The sequence below is a fragment of the Mus pahari genome, chromosome 8, assembly GCF_900095145.1.
Source record: "Mus pahari chromosome 8, PAHARI_EIJ_v1.1, whole genome shotgun sequence".
Lineage (NCBI taxonomy): Eukaryota > Metazoa > Chordata > Mammalia > Rodentia > Muridae > Mus > Mus pahari.
Window position 1 is genome coordinate 36366129 of NC_034597.1, and position 20402 is coordinate 36386530.

Below are 20402 nucleotides of genomic sequence, written 5' to 3' on the forward strand. Positions count from 1 at the left end.
TTTTTTCCAAGACAGGATTTCTCTGGCTTTCCTGGAACTCACTCTGTAGACCAGGCTGACCTCGAACTCAGAAATTCACCTGCCTCTGCCTCCCAAATGCTGGGATTAAAGGCGTCCACCACCACTGCCCGGCCACAGACTACTTCTTAAAGGAACAAATGTAACATCTGACCGACCTTCTATGGTGGCCCTCCTGACTGTGAGTTCGATTCGCACGAGAGCATGGATATATAAGACTAGTGAAGCACTCCTTTGGGCCTGCCTGTGAGGGCATTTCTGTGAGGATTAACTAAGGGGGCAGTAGCTGCCTAGAAGGTGGATGGCCCAGGGCCTGAATGGAATCAGAAGAAACAAAGAAGAAAGTCCGTTGTACAAGCACTCTCCCTGCTCCACTATGCCCTCCCTGCCACGAAGGATGGAAACCAATGTCCCAACAGAAGGTTCCTCCCTTTCAGCTGTTTCTCTCACATATGTCACGGTCACAGTGACTAACCCTCAACACACATAGATGTTTGTGAGCTGCACTCTGGATTCTCAGAGCACTCTTGGGTTTAAATGCCATCACTGCCACATATGGAGAAGAGAGGGACATAAGAAAATTCCATGCTGGGCTGGAGAGATGGCTCAGCAGTTGAGAACATATACTGCTCTTGCAGAGGACCTGAGTTTAGTGCCCACATCAGGCAGCTCACAATCACCTTTAACACAGTTAAAGGGGGATCTAACTCCTCTGGTCTCTGAGGGAACCTGTACTCATGACATACCCCAAAATAGACAAATACATAATTAAAAATAATAAATCTTTTGAAAAAGGATTTTTTTTTTTAGGTCTAGCAAGCATTTATTTTATTTGGAATGTTCCATTGTACTAGACTATAAAAGCCCTAACACAGGGGAAGGGAAGCCCTTCTGGGGAAGGGAAGAGAAGACAGGGAAGGGAGAGTGAGANGNAGGTAAAAGAGGGAAGGAAGGGATAAGACTATAGGGAATTTTTATGGGAGGACATAAATTCAGCTGGGGGTAACAAAAGACAGGTTCTGAGAAGCATGCTGAAGGAGGGCTGAAAAATAGATTCCCCTTCCCCCCAAATTTAGGCCTAATTGTCCAGGGTCAGAGAGGGTGTTTTGTTTCTATTTATTTATTTATTTATTTATTTATTTATTTATTTATTTATTTTCTTTATTTACATTTCAAATGCTATCCTGAAAGTTTCCTATACCCCTCCCCCCACCTCTGCTCCCCTACCCACCCACTCCCACTACTTGGCCCAGGCCTTGCCTTGTGCTGCGTCATATAAAGTTTGCAAGACCATTGAAAAAGGAATTTTAAGCTTACTTCATGCTTTAGTATCAACTGGGGGGCCGGGTTGGTGGTGGTGGCAAGCTCCCCCCGCCACAGTTGTTTCCCCTTAGATAAATTACATTAGTATATGGGAAAATCCAAAATCCCGGAGGGCACCAAATGAGTCACAACCGAGCTGTGACACACTTCCACCACTTCTGTGTCACTGACCAGCTGGAGAGGGGAAAGCAAGCATGTGTCATCTGAAGTCTTCGTTAAGTGTTTCTGGAATGTTTCCTAGGTTCTGAGAATTTCTGCACTGCACATTCGTACATTGAGATTTTTGTTCCTAAGTCATTTCCTGTCCAGCTCACAGCTATAAATGTAACTAAGACAGCAACAATGAACTATGAAGTAACTTTTCAGTCTATTATAAGCAGACAAGTAATTCTTAACCAACTGGGCCAACGAAAACTGCTTGTCCAGTCAAAATAGTAAACAATGTCAAACTGACTGATAATCTAGATGGGCTAAATATTGTAAATAATATGCCTGGAGACCTTCCCTCTCCAGTGTTCTCTGGCGCTTAGCACACACAGGAGCTTGTTCTGATAAAAGCTCTAAAAGTTGAGTTTTATTCCTACTTCTTACAGAAGCTTAGGAGCATGCCTCAATCTATCTCCTGCTTGTTGACAGTCCCACCCTTGAGCTGCATAAACCACTGGCTGCACAGGACATCTGACGAGTTGACTCATTTTATTATAATGATAACAAGAAGAAAACCCAAGGGCGGGTGAGATGGCTCAGTGGGTAAGAGCACCCGACAGCTCTTCCGAAGGTCCGGAGTTCAAATCCCAGCAACCACATGGTGGCTCACAACCATCCGTAACAAGATGTGACACCCTCTTCTGGAGTGTCTGAAGACAGCTACAGTGTACTTAAATATAATAAATAAGTAAACCTTTAAAAAAAAAAAAAAAAAAAAGAAGAAGAAAACCCAATCATTCATATCCTACTAATGAAAGGAAATTTAGAATTTACTGATTTATGGGCTAAAGAGATACCTCAGCGATTAAGAGTTCATACTGCTCTTGCAGAGGACCCAAGTTCGTCCCTGGCACCCATGTCAGATGGCTGACGACTACCTGTAACTCAAGTTTCAGGGGATCCAACACCCTCTTCTGGCCTCCATGGGGACTACAGCACTTACATGCATAAACTGGCATGCACACACACACACCTACACATTCTACTTTAAAATTCTATTTTAAAATTTTAAAATAAAAATATAACCTACTGACTTTACTTTGCGCCTTTTTTTCAGGAACCGGCACATCTAAAACATCTACATTAAGTATAAGAGTGGGACTAGAAAACAATATAGGACTATGAGTCGTGAAAATGTCAGATAAAAAACATACCATCCCACTGAATAATAATCATAGCTGGCATTCATGAAGCTCCATACAGAGCAACGTCCTTGCCACTATATGAAACTATGTAATAGTGGCATTTAATGCTTATGAAATCAGTATTATCAAACTGACTGATAATCTAGATGGACTACATAAATATTGTACGTGCATGTGTAAAACAAGTGCGTGTATACATGCATACATATGTGAAATTATAGGGCCTAGAGATAGAGGAACTAAGAATGAATCTACCACGGGTGTCTGAGGAAAATAATTTTAGATTTCCTTCAAAGAAAACGTTTCTTGTGAGTTTCTGATTAAATATAAAGAGTCCATGCATCTGTTGTTTTTATTTTTCCAAAATGACAAAAAAAATACCTGCTGATAAAGGGGAGGGGGCACAGCAGCAGCAAGAGGCCCACGTAATGAGACACATCTATAATACCAGCATTTGAGAAGCTGAGGCATCAGGATGGCTACAAATTCAAAGCCAGCCTAAGTCTAGGCCACAAAGCACTTACATGCATAAACTGGCACGCAGACACACACCTTTTGTTTCCAAGAAACAAAACTATGATATCAAATACAAACCAAATAATGAGAAGAAATAAGCCAGATAGATCAGCAGGAACTGGCTGACCAATGTGGTGAAGTATCAAGAGGAGAGACAGACAAGGCCCACTGACTCACTGGGTCAAATGCTAGGAGCGAAGAAACACCAAAACCAAAGCACTGTAAATGGAAACATACTTTGCCACAGTCTCCTGCTCCATTACTCATCTGCCTATACGATCCTGTCAACAGAAACCTTAACAGCGCAGGATAATGAGCTAATGAGCTGAAAAAACTCAGTGTGGTGACTCGGCTCCCTGAGGCAGGGCAGTGGGCTAAGCCCCACCCAAACCTCCCTATTAGAAATCCAGGGTGCATCATCATGGAACTATGAATGCCACTTAAGAAAGGCTTCAAGGAGAGAGTCTCTAGGGTCAACCCTTGCTTTATATTTCAACAATGTGGGACATTGCCATGAAGGTTATTAAGCATCTGATCTTAGGGAGATAGAGGGGTTATCTGGATGGGTCCAATATAATCACATTGTCCTTTATATACAAAAGAGAGGCTGAAAAAAGAGACGAGACACGAGAGGTTGGATGAACTTGAGAACTCAGGAGGTCTCAGAAACGGGGGTGGGGAGAGCCTTGGGACCTTATTCCTACAACTACAAGGAACCAAACTGTGCCATGAAGAACTCCTTCTCAAGAGTGTTGAGGAGGGAACAAAGACCTAGGTAAGTCACACTGCTGTGCCCAGACCTTCAGTCTGAATATAAAACTTCTGTGTTGTTTTTGACTGCTAAATTTACGGTATTTCCTCATGGTGGCAATGAAATACTAACAGTTCAAATATGAAAGTCAGAGACATACATACATAGCTCAGTATTAAAGTTCTTTTATGCACAAAACAAGCAATAGGAGAAGCATGGTAGGAGTATAAAATGAAACTACTTCAATAAACACACTAATAAAGATGAGAGAAGGACATCTGTGAGAGACGACAGGGCATCAAAGAAGCAGAAACTAAGAGATTTAGATATTAACAGCAGGGAAGGGGGTTCTATGTGTAGTCACTATTCCACTGAGGTACAACTGTATTACAGTGGTCTTAAAGCTATTGATCATCTGTGTAACAAACACTCTGGGGAAATACAAACAGTAAGAACTAAAGTGTGGTGCCACTCCAGTAGAAGACAAGCAGTTATTACTAAGAGGGGCAACCCAAGAACACCGCCCAACAGCACACACCAACGGCAAGTGATCAAACACGGGAGAAGAACTAGCAAGGAAAGAGTAACACGGGAATCGGGCCCTCTGGAGTCTCCAGAATAACGGACGGAAATGAACCCCTAACCAGGGGACATTGCTATGAAATTTCAAGACAGAAGAGTAAAGATCCTACAAGTTTCCAAGGAGAAGCAGCAGTCCACAAAGAAGAGATGAAAATGAACATTCAGAGCACTGACTGGAGAGATGGCTAACTGGTGAGGAGCACTGGCAGAGGACCCAAGCGGAGAAAATATGACCCATAACTCTGAGTGAAGGAAGAGGGAAGGAGGCAGGAAGGGAGCAGAAATTCTCCAAACGAAGCACCAGCCACTAACAACAGGAGCTACTCTACGTATAGTGTGTGCCTTTAAATGGAGAAGTAAACGTAATGAACAGAAAAAGGAAAGATTGAAATAAATAATAAAATCAAACTTCTGGTGATGAAAACATACTTGCTATGGTAAATACACTGGGCAGGCTAATTAGCAGACTGGCAGAGGAATGACTAATGAACTTGAAGATGTACCAAGAGACAGTATTGAAAATAAGACACTTATGCATCACTAGAAGGAAACAGAAAGCATACACACAGAATAACAGACATTTCTGGAATCGTGTCAACCAGAAAATAACTTGAAGACGACAATTACCTGAGGGAGAGAAAGCTCAGATTCTTCAGCTATAGTGTCTTTCAAAAATAAAGGCAAGAGTCAAGATTTAAAAAAAAATAAAAAAAGAAGTAAAACCCTACACATACCAGTTTCATTTTTGTTGCTGTGATAAAACAATCTAATCAAAAACAACTTATAGAAGAAAGGGCTTATTTGGGTTACATTTTCAGGTTATGGTCTATAACTGCAGAAGTGTCTCAGAGTCAGGAACTCAAGACAACTGGTCCCATCACATACACAAAGGAAATCCACATTGCCTGTCAGTTAATGAGCTTTCTTTGCTTTCAGAGCCCAGCTTAGGCAATGTTGCCCACAATGGGCTGGGCCCTCCTACATTAATGAACAATGAAGACAATCTTCTACAGACATGCTTACCTCTGTGACACTGTTGTCAGCTATAAAATTCTTGCTCAAGAGCTGCACAAATCCGGTTAAAACCAAAAAAACCAACCCAATAGTGTTTTAAGTAAGGTGATTTTTCTCTGTCAAGCCATATTCACATCTATCCTGAATACAGGCACAGGCTGAAGTTGGACACTCCTAAAAGTAATTACTATGAAGATAAAAGTGGAAATAGATCAAAAGTCACCAGTAGAGATAACTATAATCATAAAGGAGAACTAAATAAACCCTTTAAGAAAGCAAGGAAAGCAACAAAATGAGAAAAAATAGAGATCACAAATTGGTTGACAATCATTAAAAACTTTTCTCAATAACATTTCAAAAAAGCTAGCGACATACTAAGAAACAATTTTAAAACATGTCCAATAAAGCTTCTACATCCAGAATATGCAAAGAATGCCTGTAGTTCTATCAGATGGCTTAATTTATAAGAGAGGGAGGCGTGGAGGGTGAGAGGGATGGTGGAAGGGAGAGAGACAGGGAGGGAGGAAGGGAGGGAGGAAGGGAGGGAGAGGAGGGAGGGGAAGAGAGAAAGGGAGGGAGAGAGAAAGGGAGGGAGAGAGAGCGCACAGGCATATGTGGGCCTGGCCAGGGCTTATGAAATTTCAAAGCCCACCCCCACTGACATACTTCCTCCAACAAGGCCACACCTCCTAATCCTTCTAATTCTTTCAAAGAATGCCACTTCCTGGTGAATAAGCATTCAAATACACGAGCCTGAGGAGCCATTCTTATTTAATCCACCACACCAGGCAACAGGAACTCTCAAGTACTGCAGGTCAGAATGCAAAATAGTATGGGCAGTTTGCAAAGGAAATTTTCATTCTTTGAAATTTCTTACGTCTTAGGACCCAGAACTCCTACAAGAATGACAAGAATTACAAGTTTAGCATCTTTATTCAATACTTTCATTCTCCCTTACTTACTGTGTGTGCATGTGTACATGGAGGGTCTGATGACAATTTGCAGAAATTAGACTTTATGCAGTAAGGGTCTCAGAAACTGAACTCAGGTCTTTAGGCTAGGGGGCAAGCACCTTTACCTGTTGAGCGATTTCTCCAGCAGCTTTATTTATAATAGTCCAAACTAGAGAGAATCAATGTGCCCTGAGATTGGCAATGCTTTATTACTCTTTTGTTGTTGTGATAAAATAAAATATGACCAAAAGCAACCTATAGAAAAATTTTATTTTGGCTTCTGGTTTCACAAAGGTAAGAGTCTATAATGATGAGAAACCATGACAACAGGAACAGGAAGCTAGGAGACCACATCTTTTACTGTGAGCACAAAACAGACATTTCCAGGAATATACTTCCTCTAGCAAGACAGTGCAACCCAAACCTTCCCAAACAGCACCACCGACCAAATGTGCAAATATCTGAGCCTATGAGGAACATTTCCCATTCACACCACCATAGGTACACTACACATGAAGAGCTGAAATAATGTGCTAAGTGGGAAAAGCCATGTATAAAAGGTCACATATGCTATGGCTGCACTAAAATGACATTTGAGAAAAGGCAGCCCTTATAGTGATAGAAGACAGATCAGTGGTTCGTGGGGTAAGAACAGCAAAGGGGACTGAGGAAACTCTAGGCTGAGGGAACTCTAGGTTGGGGGAACTCTAGGATGAAGAAACTCTAGGGTGCTGAAACCCGTCACACTGCTGTAGGTTTGTCAAAAAAGGATTCTATATTACCTGAAGATTATATACCTCAGTTAAACTGACCCGATAGTTAAGTGAGGGGTTGGGGAGATGGCTCAGCTTTTAAAACCACTGACTGCTTTTCCAGAGGACCCAGGTTGGATTCCCAGCACCCAAAGAGCAGCTCAAAACCATTTATTATAACTCCAGTTCCTAGGGGTCTGACATGCTCATCTGGCCTCAGGGGGTGCCAGGTAGATACATGCTGCACAAACATACATGCAGACGAAACACAAGAGAAACTAAACTTTAAAATTTAAGTGAAAGGAAAAGTTGTCCTAAGCCCTCAGTCACTCTAATGAAGACATCACTTGACCCTTATATTTATGTGTGCTTAGTGTGTGTGGCTCCTGATAGGCTTAAGAGAGGAGCATGCAGCAGAGCTGCCTAAGGGCAAGGTCACTGACCACTTTTAACCCTCCTCTCTGCTTGTGTCCAACATAAAGACACGGCAAACATTAGTATCTCTCTGTTTCTCTGGTCTCTCTTGCACTAAGACTCGGAGTGAGCCAGGTGGGCAATAAGGCCTGAGGACAGTCTGGGAGTTTTAGCTTCAATGATCAGCCAAGTTTGGAAGACAGCTCAGCAGCCCCTCCTCCAAAGGGGATGTGAGGGGACATGTCCTGATTGGTTTTTAAATCAACTTGAGGCAGGGGCTTCCCTTAGTGATGGAGCTGTGAGCTGGAACAACCCTTCTCTCTGTTGCTTTTGGTCATGGTGTTAACACAGCAACAGAAGCCCTCACTGATGCGGGGCCTTGTGGAAGGGCCTGTTCCAGAAGACAGGTAACCAAGCACTTCTGTTCCTCATGTAACTTCTCAGGATGTGAAAATGTAAACCCTCACTTGGAACACAGCCGAGTCTGGATTTCTACTCCTTACAACCAAAACTAAACATAAAGAACAAAATATGAGAAAAGCAATTTGAAAATAAAATAACAAGAAGAAACACTGAACAGTTTTTAGACTAAGCAAACAACAGAACTCTGAGGGTACACACAAGCAGGAAGTCCATAACAATAATCTGACAGATTTTTCCTTCCTTTTCATCTTTGCAGGGAGCCCTTCAATCGGCCTGCTATCACTACCCCTGAGTGTGTGTCTGTACCAAACACAGGTTCTCTTTCCAGGGGCGGGGCAGAGGAGAAGGTGGGAATGGATAGGATCTGCCTAATGAACCTCACTAGTGGGAAGACCTGCGCCCTGATCTAGTAACACCAAAACTAACATGCTGTAAGCACGGAACACTGTCAAACTCTGAGAGGAGACTGTCTGCTTCACTGGCCTAGGTGGGGCATATTTGTGATGCCTGCCCGTCAGTGTACAGGTCAGATAAGAGTTCACCGACCTCTGACAGCAATGTCTGCTATGAGAAGGCAGAGGCCAACGAGCCTGTCTCATTAAACATTACAGGACAGTTTTATAACAGCTAAATTACAAAAGAAAATGTTTCTCTTCTTTCTTTCCTTCCTTTTCTTCTCTTTCTTTTCTTTCTTTTACCAATTAAAAAAAAAAAAACTTTAGAAAGGTTGTCAGTGTTCAGCTAAATTAGATAATTTCCCATTCAACTGGATATTTATTTGTACTGCTGACTCTTCAGTAGCTGGCATCCTCTACACTTCTCTGGGCTCTGATGTTAATGACATTTTGGTAACACCAGCCATGCTATTTTTCTTCCTTTGGATTCTACTTCTCTTACAGTAATCAAGAGCCACAAGGACGAACCCAGAAGAGTTCAACTAATGAAACCACTGTGACCAGCACTTAAGTGGATTCATTTAATTTGAGGAAAATTACTTGACTTGAATATTAAAGGACTTAATGGGAGAAAATTATTGCAGAGAACAGTTCTGAAGTCACGTCAACGTTGGTGTTCATTCAGTGGTGGCCGATGAGCAGAGACTCTCCGTGCGTTACATCAGGATTGGCAAGCTTACCTACACAGGGCAGACAGAGACCTTTCACCCTGTGCAGATCTGCTCAACGCTGTCATGTAATGCCATGCTATGGGCAGCTGCCCAGGACCATGTTAATATCCAAGGGCCACGCAGAGCTGAGACAGGGCCCTGCACCTCTCCTGGGCAGCACAGTAGAGCTGGTAGGTGGGACAGGGGAGAGCTGGCCCAGGGGGCATGAGCAAGGGAGAGTGGCCCCACCACTCATCTGCCGTGAGCACAGGAGAAACTCCCTCCTCATCTTGCCCCTTTCTGGATTCCTCCAAGCCCAAGGCTTGAATATGGGATGTCCCTCACACTCTGGAAGCCTGTTCTCCAGCTGGTAGTGCTAAACACTGGTTGTAGATCCTCTGGGGCCCGGGGCCAGGCTGCCACGCCTTGTCTCATTCTAGAAATCTAAAGAGATGAGATTCTGTAGCAGGAGGCAAGCAAGCAAGTGGCTGAAAACGGCACAGTTCTAGCACTAGAAAAGCTTGTAAGAATCTTCCCAACAGAACAAAGCACACGAGCTTCCTTAGGAAGGTTGAGAAGTATCAGCACAGAAACTTAAACAGCTTGGCATTGACCTTAATTTACAAGAGAATGTAGAAGGAAAGACGAATGTCTAAGACATCTTACAAGTTTAAAAAAAAAAAAAAAAAAAAGAATCGCTGGGCATGGTGGCACACATCTTTAATCCCAGCACTCGGGAGGCAGAGGCAGGCAGATTTCTGAGTTTGAGGCCAGCCTGGTCTACAGAGTAAGTTCCAGGACAGCCAGGGCTATACAGAGAAACCCTGTCTCAAAAAACCAAAAACCAAAAAAAAAAAAAAAAAAAAAATCTGCCAGATTCAGTGACAGTATGCAGATGATAAGACAGGGGAATGTGAACTATGTTATGGTGTGAAGGGCACACAGTACAGTACTAAGGGCATACGGGTCCTTCCCCTTGTTCTACATATGACACTGGCTCCTTGATCTCCAGCTAAGTACATTTCATGTGGTTAGGCATTAGGAATAAACTATAGGCCAAAAGTTCCTAAACACAACAAAAGGTAAGTCAAAGTAAAGTATCAGGAACAATGAAACAATACTGTCACTGCTAACACAACTAAAAGTCTAGTTCATTACAGTGAGACAAGGGGGGGGGACACAATGCAGAAATGAAAAGAGGGTAAGTTATTATTTATAAGAGATGTGACTATCTCTATAGAAAGTGACATTTCTAATAGCAGTAACCAGTGGGGGGAAAGCTAGACCAATGGAGAAGGTGCTAGATTCAAGCCTTAGCAGGGCATGGCGGCTAAGCAGGGCATGGTGGCTAAGCAGGGCATGGCGGCACACTCTCACTGTCCTAGCACTTGAGGCTGTCCCAAAGAAACAATGTCAAACACCAACCCTACACTCACCTACAAAGCTCCCAAGAAACACAGAAAAATATTTTTCAGAGCTTAGCACCCGTGATGATCACTCACATAAGATAAGCTAGAAAGAACACTAAGCATAAACATAGATCTGGTCTAGTAAGTAAGTGGCTCAGAGTAGAGGCTAAAGACCTGGGTTCAAGTCCCAGAACCCACTCAGTATGACACAACCAATGCCCAAGGGTTGTCCTTTGACCTCCACATGTACACCAACACATCTGCTCCACTGCCACACATATCTGCTTAAATATATACAAGCTATAAATACATTTAAAAAAATCTTGAGCCATGTGTGGTGGCATACCCCTTAATCACAGTAACGAAAAAGCAAACTAGGCCACATATGTACTTTGTGAAGGAAATTAGGAGACTAAGAAATTTACCTATATTACTGTGACTTAAAAATAATAAAGTATTAATAGCTATTGATTCTAAACATTATGTATTAGATAACTTATGTAATTCTTTGTGCTTTTTAGTGTTTTAATCTGTATTATCCATTTAAACAAAGTGAGTTATCCCAGAAGCATTACATAAAAACAGTGATATTAATCTATCTGTTTCCCCTCTGATACCCTAAGTTCTTCGGAATAACAGCAAAAGATATCTAAAAATTAGGGGGGGGGGGCGGGGGCGGAGCATTTCTAAGATTGCTTTAAAATAAGAAAAACACACATTTCAGAGGCTTAAAAAAAGTGATTCTTGGGGATAGAAAGATGCCTCAGTGGTTAAGAACACTGGTTGCTCTTCCATAGGTCCTGAGATCAATACCCAGCAGTGACACGGTGGCTCACAACCATCTATACTGGGATCTGATGCCCTCTTCTGACATGCAGGTGTACATCCAGATAGAGCACTCATATGCACATAAAATAAATCTTTAAAAAAATTATTAAAAGGTAGATTCTGACTTGATCGAAGAGGCCCTATCAGAACCACAGAGAACAAATCTAGAAACAGAAACTTAAGGAGCAAGGGGGCCCTGTGCTAAGGCCAACAGTCCCAGCCCAGCCCTCCTTCCAGGTGGAGCACCTGCACAGGAGGAGTGTGCTGGCGGCTCTAGCAGTGAGTGCGGCTGCTGAAGAACTATGGTAGGGTGTCCTGAAGCTATCTCAACTGAACACTTGTCAACAATATGCTAAACAAAAACAAAACCTCACTGCAGTATTTGCTCTAAGAGTGAAACAACCGAAATGTCCATTAACAGAACTCTGAGAATGGGGAATTAATACCAGTACAACTATACACAATTATTGTGAAACAGCACAAAATGGTAAATTGTATGAAAAAAATTATATACTTGGGGCCAGGGAGATGGCTCTGTGGGTAAGAGAACTTGCAGTGCAAGCGCGAGGACATAAGTTCAAATCCCCAGCATCCACTTAAATAGCTAGCACTCACTGCAACCCCAGTGCTGTGGGGAGCAGAAACAAAGGATTGCAAGGCTCGCTGGCTGCCAACCTAGCTCCAGGTTCAGAGACACCTGCTTAAAGGGATTAGTGCAGAAAAGAAAATGACAGAGAACGACATCCTCCTAACATCTTTACACCTGGCAAGTCTCCCACACCTGCAAACACAGGTATAAACCCACACACAAACACACAATAGACAAAATAGTCTGAACAAGCGTATATGTAGCAAATCAAACTGTAGATCAAAGTTACTCTGGGGACCAATATTTTTATGAATTACTAGTATCATTTGAAAATGCAACAGAGTTAGAGCTCTAGTTGGAATTAGAACTTGGACAGATCATTAAATATATCTAAGAACTATGTGCTAGTGGTTCTGACGAATGTTCACATTTCTCTGGCGGCTGAATGCTTCCTGTCATACATCAGAACCACGTCAGCCAAGTAAAAAGCGATCCACATCTTGTTCCTGAAAGCAGAGCATTCACAAGGGGCAAGCAAGTCCTCACAGTACTTTCCTTAGGAGTGGGCAGGCCTTCATCAAAGGGAGTGACATCATCTCTCTGAGTTACTAAAATCAAAGTGACTTACGTGAAGGAAATACTGAAGAGCCACAGCCCTCTGAAAACAATGCCTGTTCCCTTCCCCAGCCTCCGACAAGCAATGCAATTGTGGCTTAGGGTAGAGCTCAGTGGAAAGGCGCTTGCTTTGCATGCACTGAGGCCCAAGGTTCAATCCCACTACTGTTAGATGATCAAGTCATCAGAAAAGAGTTTTATATAATATATGGTTCTAATTAGTGGGAAAAAAAAATCTAGTTCTTCCCGTTCCATCTTAACCCAATACCTCTTTTTCTCAAAAACAAACAGACAAACAAAAAAACAACGTATAAACAATAATTTCAAATACAGATACACTAGGGTCCAAACCCAGATACTCTTAGAATAAGCTCAATGCCAAGTACTGGCCACACCTGCCTCATGGTTTACCGAAGGGCTGGTCACTTACTGAACGTCTTGCAGATGTCAGACACAGCTTTGAAGACTCGGTCAGAGAAGTTCACTTTCACCTTCACATACTTCATGTTGGGAAGCTGCAGGCGGAGCAGTTTGTGCTGCGGGGTGAACTGGAGCTTGGCGTCTGCCTGGATACCATATTTATCCAAGGTCCAGTGTGTCTTAAGCAGCCACGTCCTCTTCTTTTCCCACCAGAGAGCATGGTCAGACCAATCTTTTTTGACATCTAAGGACAACAAACAGTAAACAAGAAAAAGGTTTAAAAATAGCCCAGAAAGAACACCTGGAGGGAAATTAAATACTGGGTACACTTAAGAAAAACCAAAAACTATTAGTGATAGGCACCAAAAAAATACAAACAGTGCCAAAAAACACTTTCCCTACCCTCAAAACCCAGTGCACAGGAAAAAATACCCAAGGCCAACTGACCCACTGGACCTTGAAAGACAAACAGAAACCTGGGACTGGAATAGGAAACATTAATAAGAACACAGTAGAGCCAGGCGTGGTGGCGCACGCCTTTAATCCCAGCACGCGGGAGGCAGAGGCAGGCAGATTTCTGAGTTCCAGGCCAGCCTGGTCTACAGAGTGAGTTCCAGGACAGCCAGGGCTACACAGAGAAACCCTGTATCAAAAAACCAAAAAAACTAAAAACAAAACAACAACAACAACAAAAAAAAACCCAACCAACAAAAACAACCCAGGAGTGGATTTTGAAATTCGGCTTTGAAGAACAGACAACAGAGTCCCCACAAAATACATTAAAAGACTAATTCCTTAGCTACACACATGCACGCAGGTGGGAGCTGGGGAGGAAGCACAGTGGTTAACCACACTTGCTGCTCTAGCACACCAGGTGACTCAAAGCCACCCATAATCCCAGCTTCAGTGGAATCTAATGCCTCTGGCTTTTGTGGATACCAGCACTTAAGTGCACCCTTAATTAAAATAAAATTAAAGTCTTAAGAAATAAGAAACGAATGCATTAAGGTAGTAAGGGTAGAACACGGACCAGGAGTCAGAGAGAATAGGCAGTCTAGGTGAAGGGGTGTGGAAAGAACTCCAGAACAACCATGAACAGCTTGCAGCCCAAACACGCTTCCCAAAAATATCCTGAGGAAGGTAACTCAGAGAACTGCAGGGGTTAGCGTTTCTACTGCTGTGGTAAGATAAACAACATGACCAAAGTGACTGAGGAACAAAGGGTTTATTTCAGCTGACAGCTCTCAGAGCACACTCCATCACTGAGGGAAGGCAAGGCAGGAACCTGGAGATGGCACGGAAGCACGCTGCTCACTGGCTTGCTCACTCTGCTTTCTTGTACAAGTCAGGACCCTCTGCCCAGGCAGGGGTGGCTCCACCCTCAGTGAGTGGGGCCCATCAACCATCAATCAAGAAAATATCCTACAGGCCAAACCGATAGAGACATGTTCTCAATGAAAAGGGAGAAATGACTTCGAAATGGAAGAGTCAAACAAGTGCTCCAGAGGGAGAAATAGCCAAACAATTCACACCAACAGCAGCAGAAGTTAACTGTTAAGAACAACATTCTTGAAATAAGAACCAAGGCACTCGGAGGAGCTCTTGTTATCCTCGGCCAGCAGAACTGATCTATGGGAAGGACACAGCTGTGTAGCCCAGCTTCTGTCCCCTTGCTAAGAACCCAGTTATACTTGGAGTCACCGTCTCTGTTTGACACTGATAACTGTTACGTGAAGCAAAGGTGATTCTCCAAGTGAATTTCTTACCAAACTTTATCAATCATGGTGTTGGGAGCTCACCTACAAACACATGTGGAACCGGCATTCTGCAGCTGCTCTGTTATGTGTGTAGTGTTCACATCTTAATTATTTTCCAGCACTGAATTTGACAACTTTTGGAAGTCCTAAGTTCTGGATTAGTTTACAGCGGACAGCTGCAGCTGGGGTTTTTTATATAGAGAGAAACTGGGCCCACCTGTTACTCTTCTTGTTAGTACAGAGATTAAGATACTCAGAGGCTGAGGCTGTAGGTAGACGCACAATCCTTTCTCCACACACCTCCTCCAGGCACTCCTGCCTCTAAGACAATATCCCCATGAAGGAAATGAAGTCACGAATTTCCAGTGAGAGAAAGAAAGGTGGGCAAGGTCTGTAATAAAGTCACTCTGGGGACTGGAGAAATGGCTCAACAGTGACAAACACTTGGGAGGCAGAAGCAGGCTGACTTCTGAGTTTGAGGATAGCTTGGTCTATAGTGAGAGTTCCATTCCAAGACAGCACACTTAGGGAGAAACCCCATCTTCAAACCAAACCAACAAACAACCGACCAGCCAGCCAACTAAGTAAGTAGAATTTAAAGCGACCCTGAATCCAAAAATCCAGAAAGTTTGGGTTGCCCCCAAAGTAATTCTGAGATAAATGGAGTGGCTTACTTGTAGAACAGGGTGAGGGCTAGGGGACCCCAGGAAGAGCGCAGGAGAGGGAGTGTGAAGCAGTTAGGAGGAGAAAAGAAAGGTCATTTGAATTCAGCAGTCCTCTCCTTCTGAGAGCTGATGCTACAAGGAAAAGAAAGGTTTTCCATTTCCTGGGTTAAACACTGTGTGGGGGTCATTAAATGCCTAGCCCTTCCTGGCCACCTCTCTAGTGGCCTAGGGCTAAGTGCTCAGGCACAGAAATCCCTGTGCTTTAGTGAAAGAAGCTGCCGGCACGTCAGGAATCTGCCCACACAGCTGAAGGTGAAGTGGGAGTGGGGGCGGTTCCTCATCACCTGCTCCCAGACTGAAATAAATGCTTATTGATGTGAAAAGCAGCTGCCTGACAGGGGAGGCAGAGCAGCAGTGGCGCCTTAAGCCCTAACAAAGGGCAGGCTCACGTGAAATGTGGTCCAGAAGGAAGTGCTGAACAGAGGCCTGAGGAGCAAGCTGAAATAGAAGTTACCCATAATTTTTGACAGAGGCAACTTGTTCCAGACCACAAAAGTTACAAGTGGACAAAAAATTGAATTTTTGAAGTACAAAAGAAAAGGAAAGGAAAACCACCCCAAATAAAATGTAAAACTAGAGTTGGTGAAGCACACGGGGCCTAATGCACCATCTGCTGGCTTCATAGTGCTCCCAGGAGCTAACAGGTTTCCTTGTTCATAAGGACTCCTGAGGCACACGGCCACACTCCACATCAGCACCACCCTGACAGACACACTGCGGCCCTCCGTGTCTGGACTCTGTGAACACTCCCCAGAAGGCTCTGCAGATAACTGCAATGAAGTCTCATCTTTCCATGTACACCTTGTTGGACTGTACCCTGAAAATGGGTCAGAATAAACCCAGTCTCCTTAAAAGCAACAGCAAAGGCAGAACCTCTTCACCACAAACCCCTCAACTTCCCATGAACAAACTTCAAGCCCAGGGCCTTCCCTGACGCCCCTTTTCCTTGTTTCCTGTTTCCTGTCAGACACACACAGCACTCTGTGATGAGGTTTGAAAGAGACACAGCTCACACACACAGTAGCCTGAAAATACAACCAGCCAGCACGCTTATAAACCACAAGTGGCTTGCTGCTGTTTCTCTTTAAAGCCTGATTTCCAGCCAAGGCCAAGTCTTTTGGTTCTTCCACAAAGCAGCAGCAGCAGCAGCCTGCAAGGATAAACATGCACAAGAACAACTTGCGACACAGGGACTGGAAATCCTATGAGGATTCTGTTCACCCAGCATATGATAGATTACCCATGACAATGCTAGTGAGCCTAATGTGTTTCATCCACATTAGCTTAGCTTCCCTATCCCTCAGAGGGAGAAGAGGACCAAGGCAGAAACCTAATGCTGGGACTGAGGGGAAAGCAGCAGTCCCTGGAGCTCCCTGGCCAGCCACTCTTGCTGGAGTCAATAAACTTCTGGTTCAGTGATAAGTGTCTAGGAGAAGAAGATGAAGAGTAAGAGTGCTGTGCACACATTTATTCCTGGGACTTGGGGGACAGAGGGAAGGCGGCCTACATGCAAGCCCCATTCCAGGATAGTTAGGGCTGCGCAGAGACTGTCTTAGGGTTACTACTGCTATGATGAAACACCATAACCAAAAGCAAGTTGGGGAGGAAAGGGCTTATTTGACTTATGCTTCCATATCTACAGCCCATCACCAAAGGAAGTCAGGACAGGACCTGAAGGGAGGAGCTGACACAGAGAGAAGCCATAAAAGATACTGTTTACTAGCTTGCCCCCCATAGCTTGCTCAGCCTGCTTTCTTCTAGAACTCAAGACCGCCAGTTCAGGGATGGCACTACCCAAAGTGGGTTGAGCCCGTCCACAATCACTTATTATGAAAATGCCTTCCGGCTAGAGAGATGGCTCAGCGGTTAAGAGCACTGACTGCTCTTCCAGAGGTCCTGAGTTCAAATCCCAGCAACCACATGGTGGCTCACAACCATCNGTAATGAGATCTGATGCCCTCTTCTGGTGTGTCTGAAGACACCTACAGTGTATTTACATATAATAAATAAATAAATAAATAAATAAATAAGGGAAAAAAAAGAAAAAAGAAAATGCCTTCCAGGATTGTTTGCACCCTGACTTTATGAAGCCATTTTCTCAACTGAGGCTCCCTCTCCAACAACTCTAGCTTGTGTCAAAAGTTAACATTACGGCTAGCCAGCATAGAAATCCTGTCTCAGAAAAAAGTAATGGAAGAAGACACTTGACATCAACATCTGGCATGCATACATCATCTAGAACATGTATGCATGTGCACACACCTGATGCACATGTGTATGCATGCACATACACATACTACAAAAAGGAAATTGGAGATGGAAGGTGGACAGAAGAGGGATTGTGGCACCTGTAGCACACATTTAAACAGTGGAAACTCTGGCATTATTACAGGAGCATGTGTGTGTGCTACAGCGTCTGTGTGGGACTCACAAGGCAACTTTATGAAATCAAGGATTCCGCCTTTCTGTGGGTTCTCAGGATCCAACTCATGTATGCATATTTTACCCGTGGAGTTATCTCCCCAGCCCCTCCAGTAGTAGCACAGGCTACCAACATAGTCCATACCATTTATTACCACACCATTTATTACCACAGAGCATCAAACAGCACCTGTAGAACAATTCATTAACAAATATCCATTAAACTGTGTGCCCAGGGCACTGCCCCAATGCTAGAGATGAAACAAAGCTGTGGCACCTGAAGGAGGCTGATGGGACCAGAGGGCTGCTGTCAGCAGGTGAAGGCCCCAGGGACAGGCAGGAGTCTTGTCCACAGTAGTAAGCTGTCCAGACTTTATGATGACTTCTAGCCTGCTCAGCACTGTGATTTCCTGAGCAGCATTTAAAAAGATGTTTTTAAAACTCTGCACAGTATTTTAAAGATATTAATATCTGGACCCATCTGCAAACCAGAGCTATTTTGTTTGTGGACAGACATCTGTATTTGGTTGGGGTTTTGAGAGTGGAGAGATAAAGGTGAGTCTCTCCTACCACCACCACAGATCAACTGTCAAAACAGGTCTAAGACTGTTTTTCAGCAGGGTGATTTGTGCTTCATAACAGTCCTTCAGAGTGTTCACCGAGAATGCAAAATGAGTAAGAGCCCAGAAAAGACTGCTGATGGCTGGTCGGGTGGAGTGGCAGGGAAATGATCTCGGACCTGACATTCTGCACTGCTGAGGAGCAGTTACAGGTGACAGAGGGTCAGAAAAGGCATGGCAGGTCCAAGGAGTCCTCCAGTTAGGGTTTTCAGAAGGGAAAGACACAAGAGCATCATTGTAACCTGACTGGAATTATCATGGAGCAGTGTATCTTTACACAGTGCAGTATGGCAGCAGCCAAGCACATCCACAGACAGGCCAAGAATGGCCCACTAACTGTCAAGCAACCCCACAGACAAGCCAAAGAGCCAAGGCAAATCAAGAGCAACTGAGGAAGGGTGACCTTGCTGGGTTCATTTGAGAAAGGGACTCACAAAACAGGTTCTGAGGAAAGAAACCTAGCTCCCCATGCTGTTACTGACTAAATCTTCACATTTTTACTATTGGTTATTGAAAAGAACTTGTTTTTCAAGGTCTTGGTAACAAAAACACTGGCTACTATTATAGTCACAGAATCAAAATTTTAAATTTTCTTCAGTTGCTTTCTAAATATAGGTTTAAAAGTGTTTCCCAGTGCTGAAAATCCCTCTCTCTGTCTGATCTATATATCTCCATGCTTTATCCCAGAACCATCTTTTACGTCTTCAAACGCTTTCCTTTTGTTTTCTTCCTTGCTGAGAAATTTCTTATTACAAATGAGTATTTATGCTTTTATCATATTGACAACTTTTTAGGCTTTGTTTTGCTATGACTCAAAGGTGAAATCTACTCCAGCTGTTAACTGCTTACTGTACAATGAGGACTTTAGGGCAGATTACAGTCAGTGACCATGCTAATACTTTGTGTGTGTGTGGGGGGGGCAGTTGACAGACAGCATCCAGGAATCAATGGCAGAGCCCAGCAGCCAGCCCTAAGCACACTGAGAGCCAGTGTGAAAGAAAAGCATGGTTTCTGTGGGCTAGGCCAACAAGCCAGATGCTTCTGATGGAATTCCCTCATGCCTCCTCTCAGTACCTGATTCCCCTCCCCCTCGTCACCTCTGACCAGCATTCCAGACGTTCTGGGCCCTCTCCAGCTGTGAAACTGTCAGAGCTTATCCTTTGTCAGGCGACAAAAAGGCTGGAAGGTCAGGTCCACAGGAAACTCCAATTCCTCAAACATGTGACTACTGAGGGACTGAGGGAGCCTGAAGATATATGTCAACGAAGAGCCATGTTTGTCCCTTCCTTCTGACAGGGGTAAGGGAAATGACTCCTTCTGGGTGACCTGTGTCACAAGCTCCTGAGGAAAGTGAGCTAACCACCAGAAACCCTGTGTAGTACAGTCGGATTGGGTTCAGACTGCCATTTCTGGCCATCCGCACTGCCCTTTGAAATTTGGGGAACTGGAGTTTCTTTAGGCCTGACAAGTGGCCTCCTTAATAGTCACTGCTGACTAGAGAGGCCAGCCAGGGGGAAGAGGAGGAGGACACAAAGCTGCCAGGCTGGCTGATCATGCACCTGAACCACACAGAAAACAGGAGCCATTCAGGAGTGGGGAGGATTGGCTGGACTTCTTCAGAGAAAGAAAGGTTATTAACCCTAACCCTGATTGTCCACTCGGGCTGAAGAGATGGCTCAACAGTTAAGAGCACTGACTGCTCTTCCAGAGGTCCTGAGTTCAATTGCCATCTGTAATGGGATCCAATGCCCTCTTCTGGTGTGTCTGAAAACAGCTACGGTGTACTCATATAAACAAAAATAAAATTACAAAAAA

General features: G+C 43.8%; 1 protein-coding gene across 4 annotated transcripts in view; it reads right to left on the reverse strand.

The window, feature by feature from the left end:
* Fermt2 (fermitin family member 2) overlaps positions 1 to 20402 on the reverse strand; it is a 69330-nt gene that overhangs the window by 32737 nt on the left and 16191 nt on the right. For all 4 annotated transcript variants that reach the window (XM_029541307.1, XM_029541306.1, XM_029541308.1 and 1 more), the window contains exon 3: positions 13075 to 13308. In XM_029541307.1, the coding sequence (XP_029397167.1) occupies positions 13075 to 13308 (234 nt within the window). The remainder of the gene's footprint in view (positions 1 to 13074; positions 13309 to 20402) is intronic.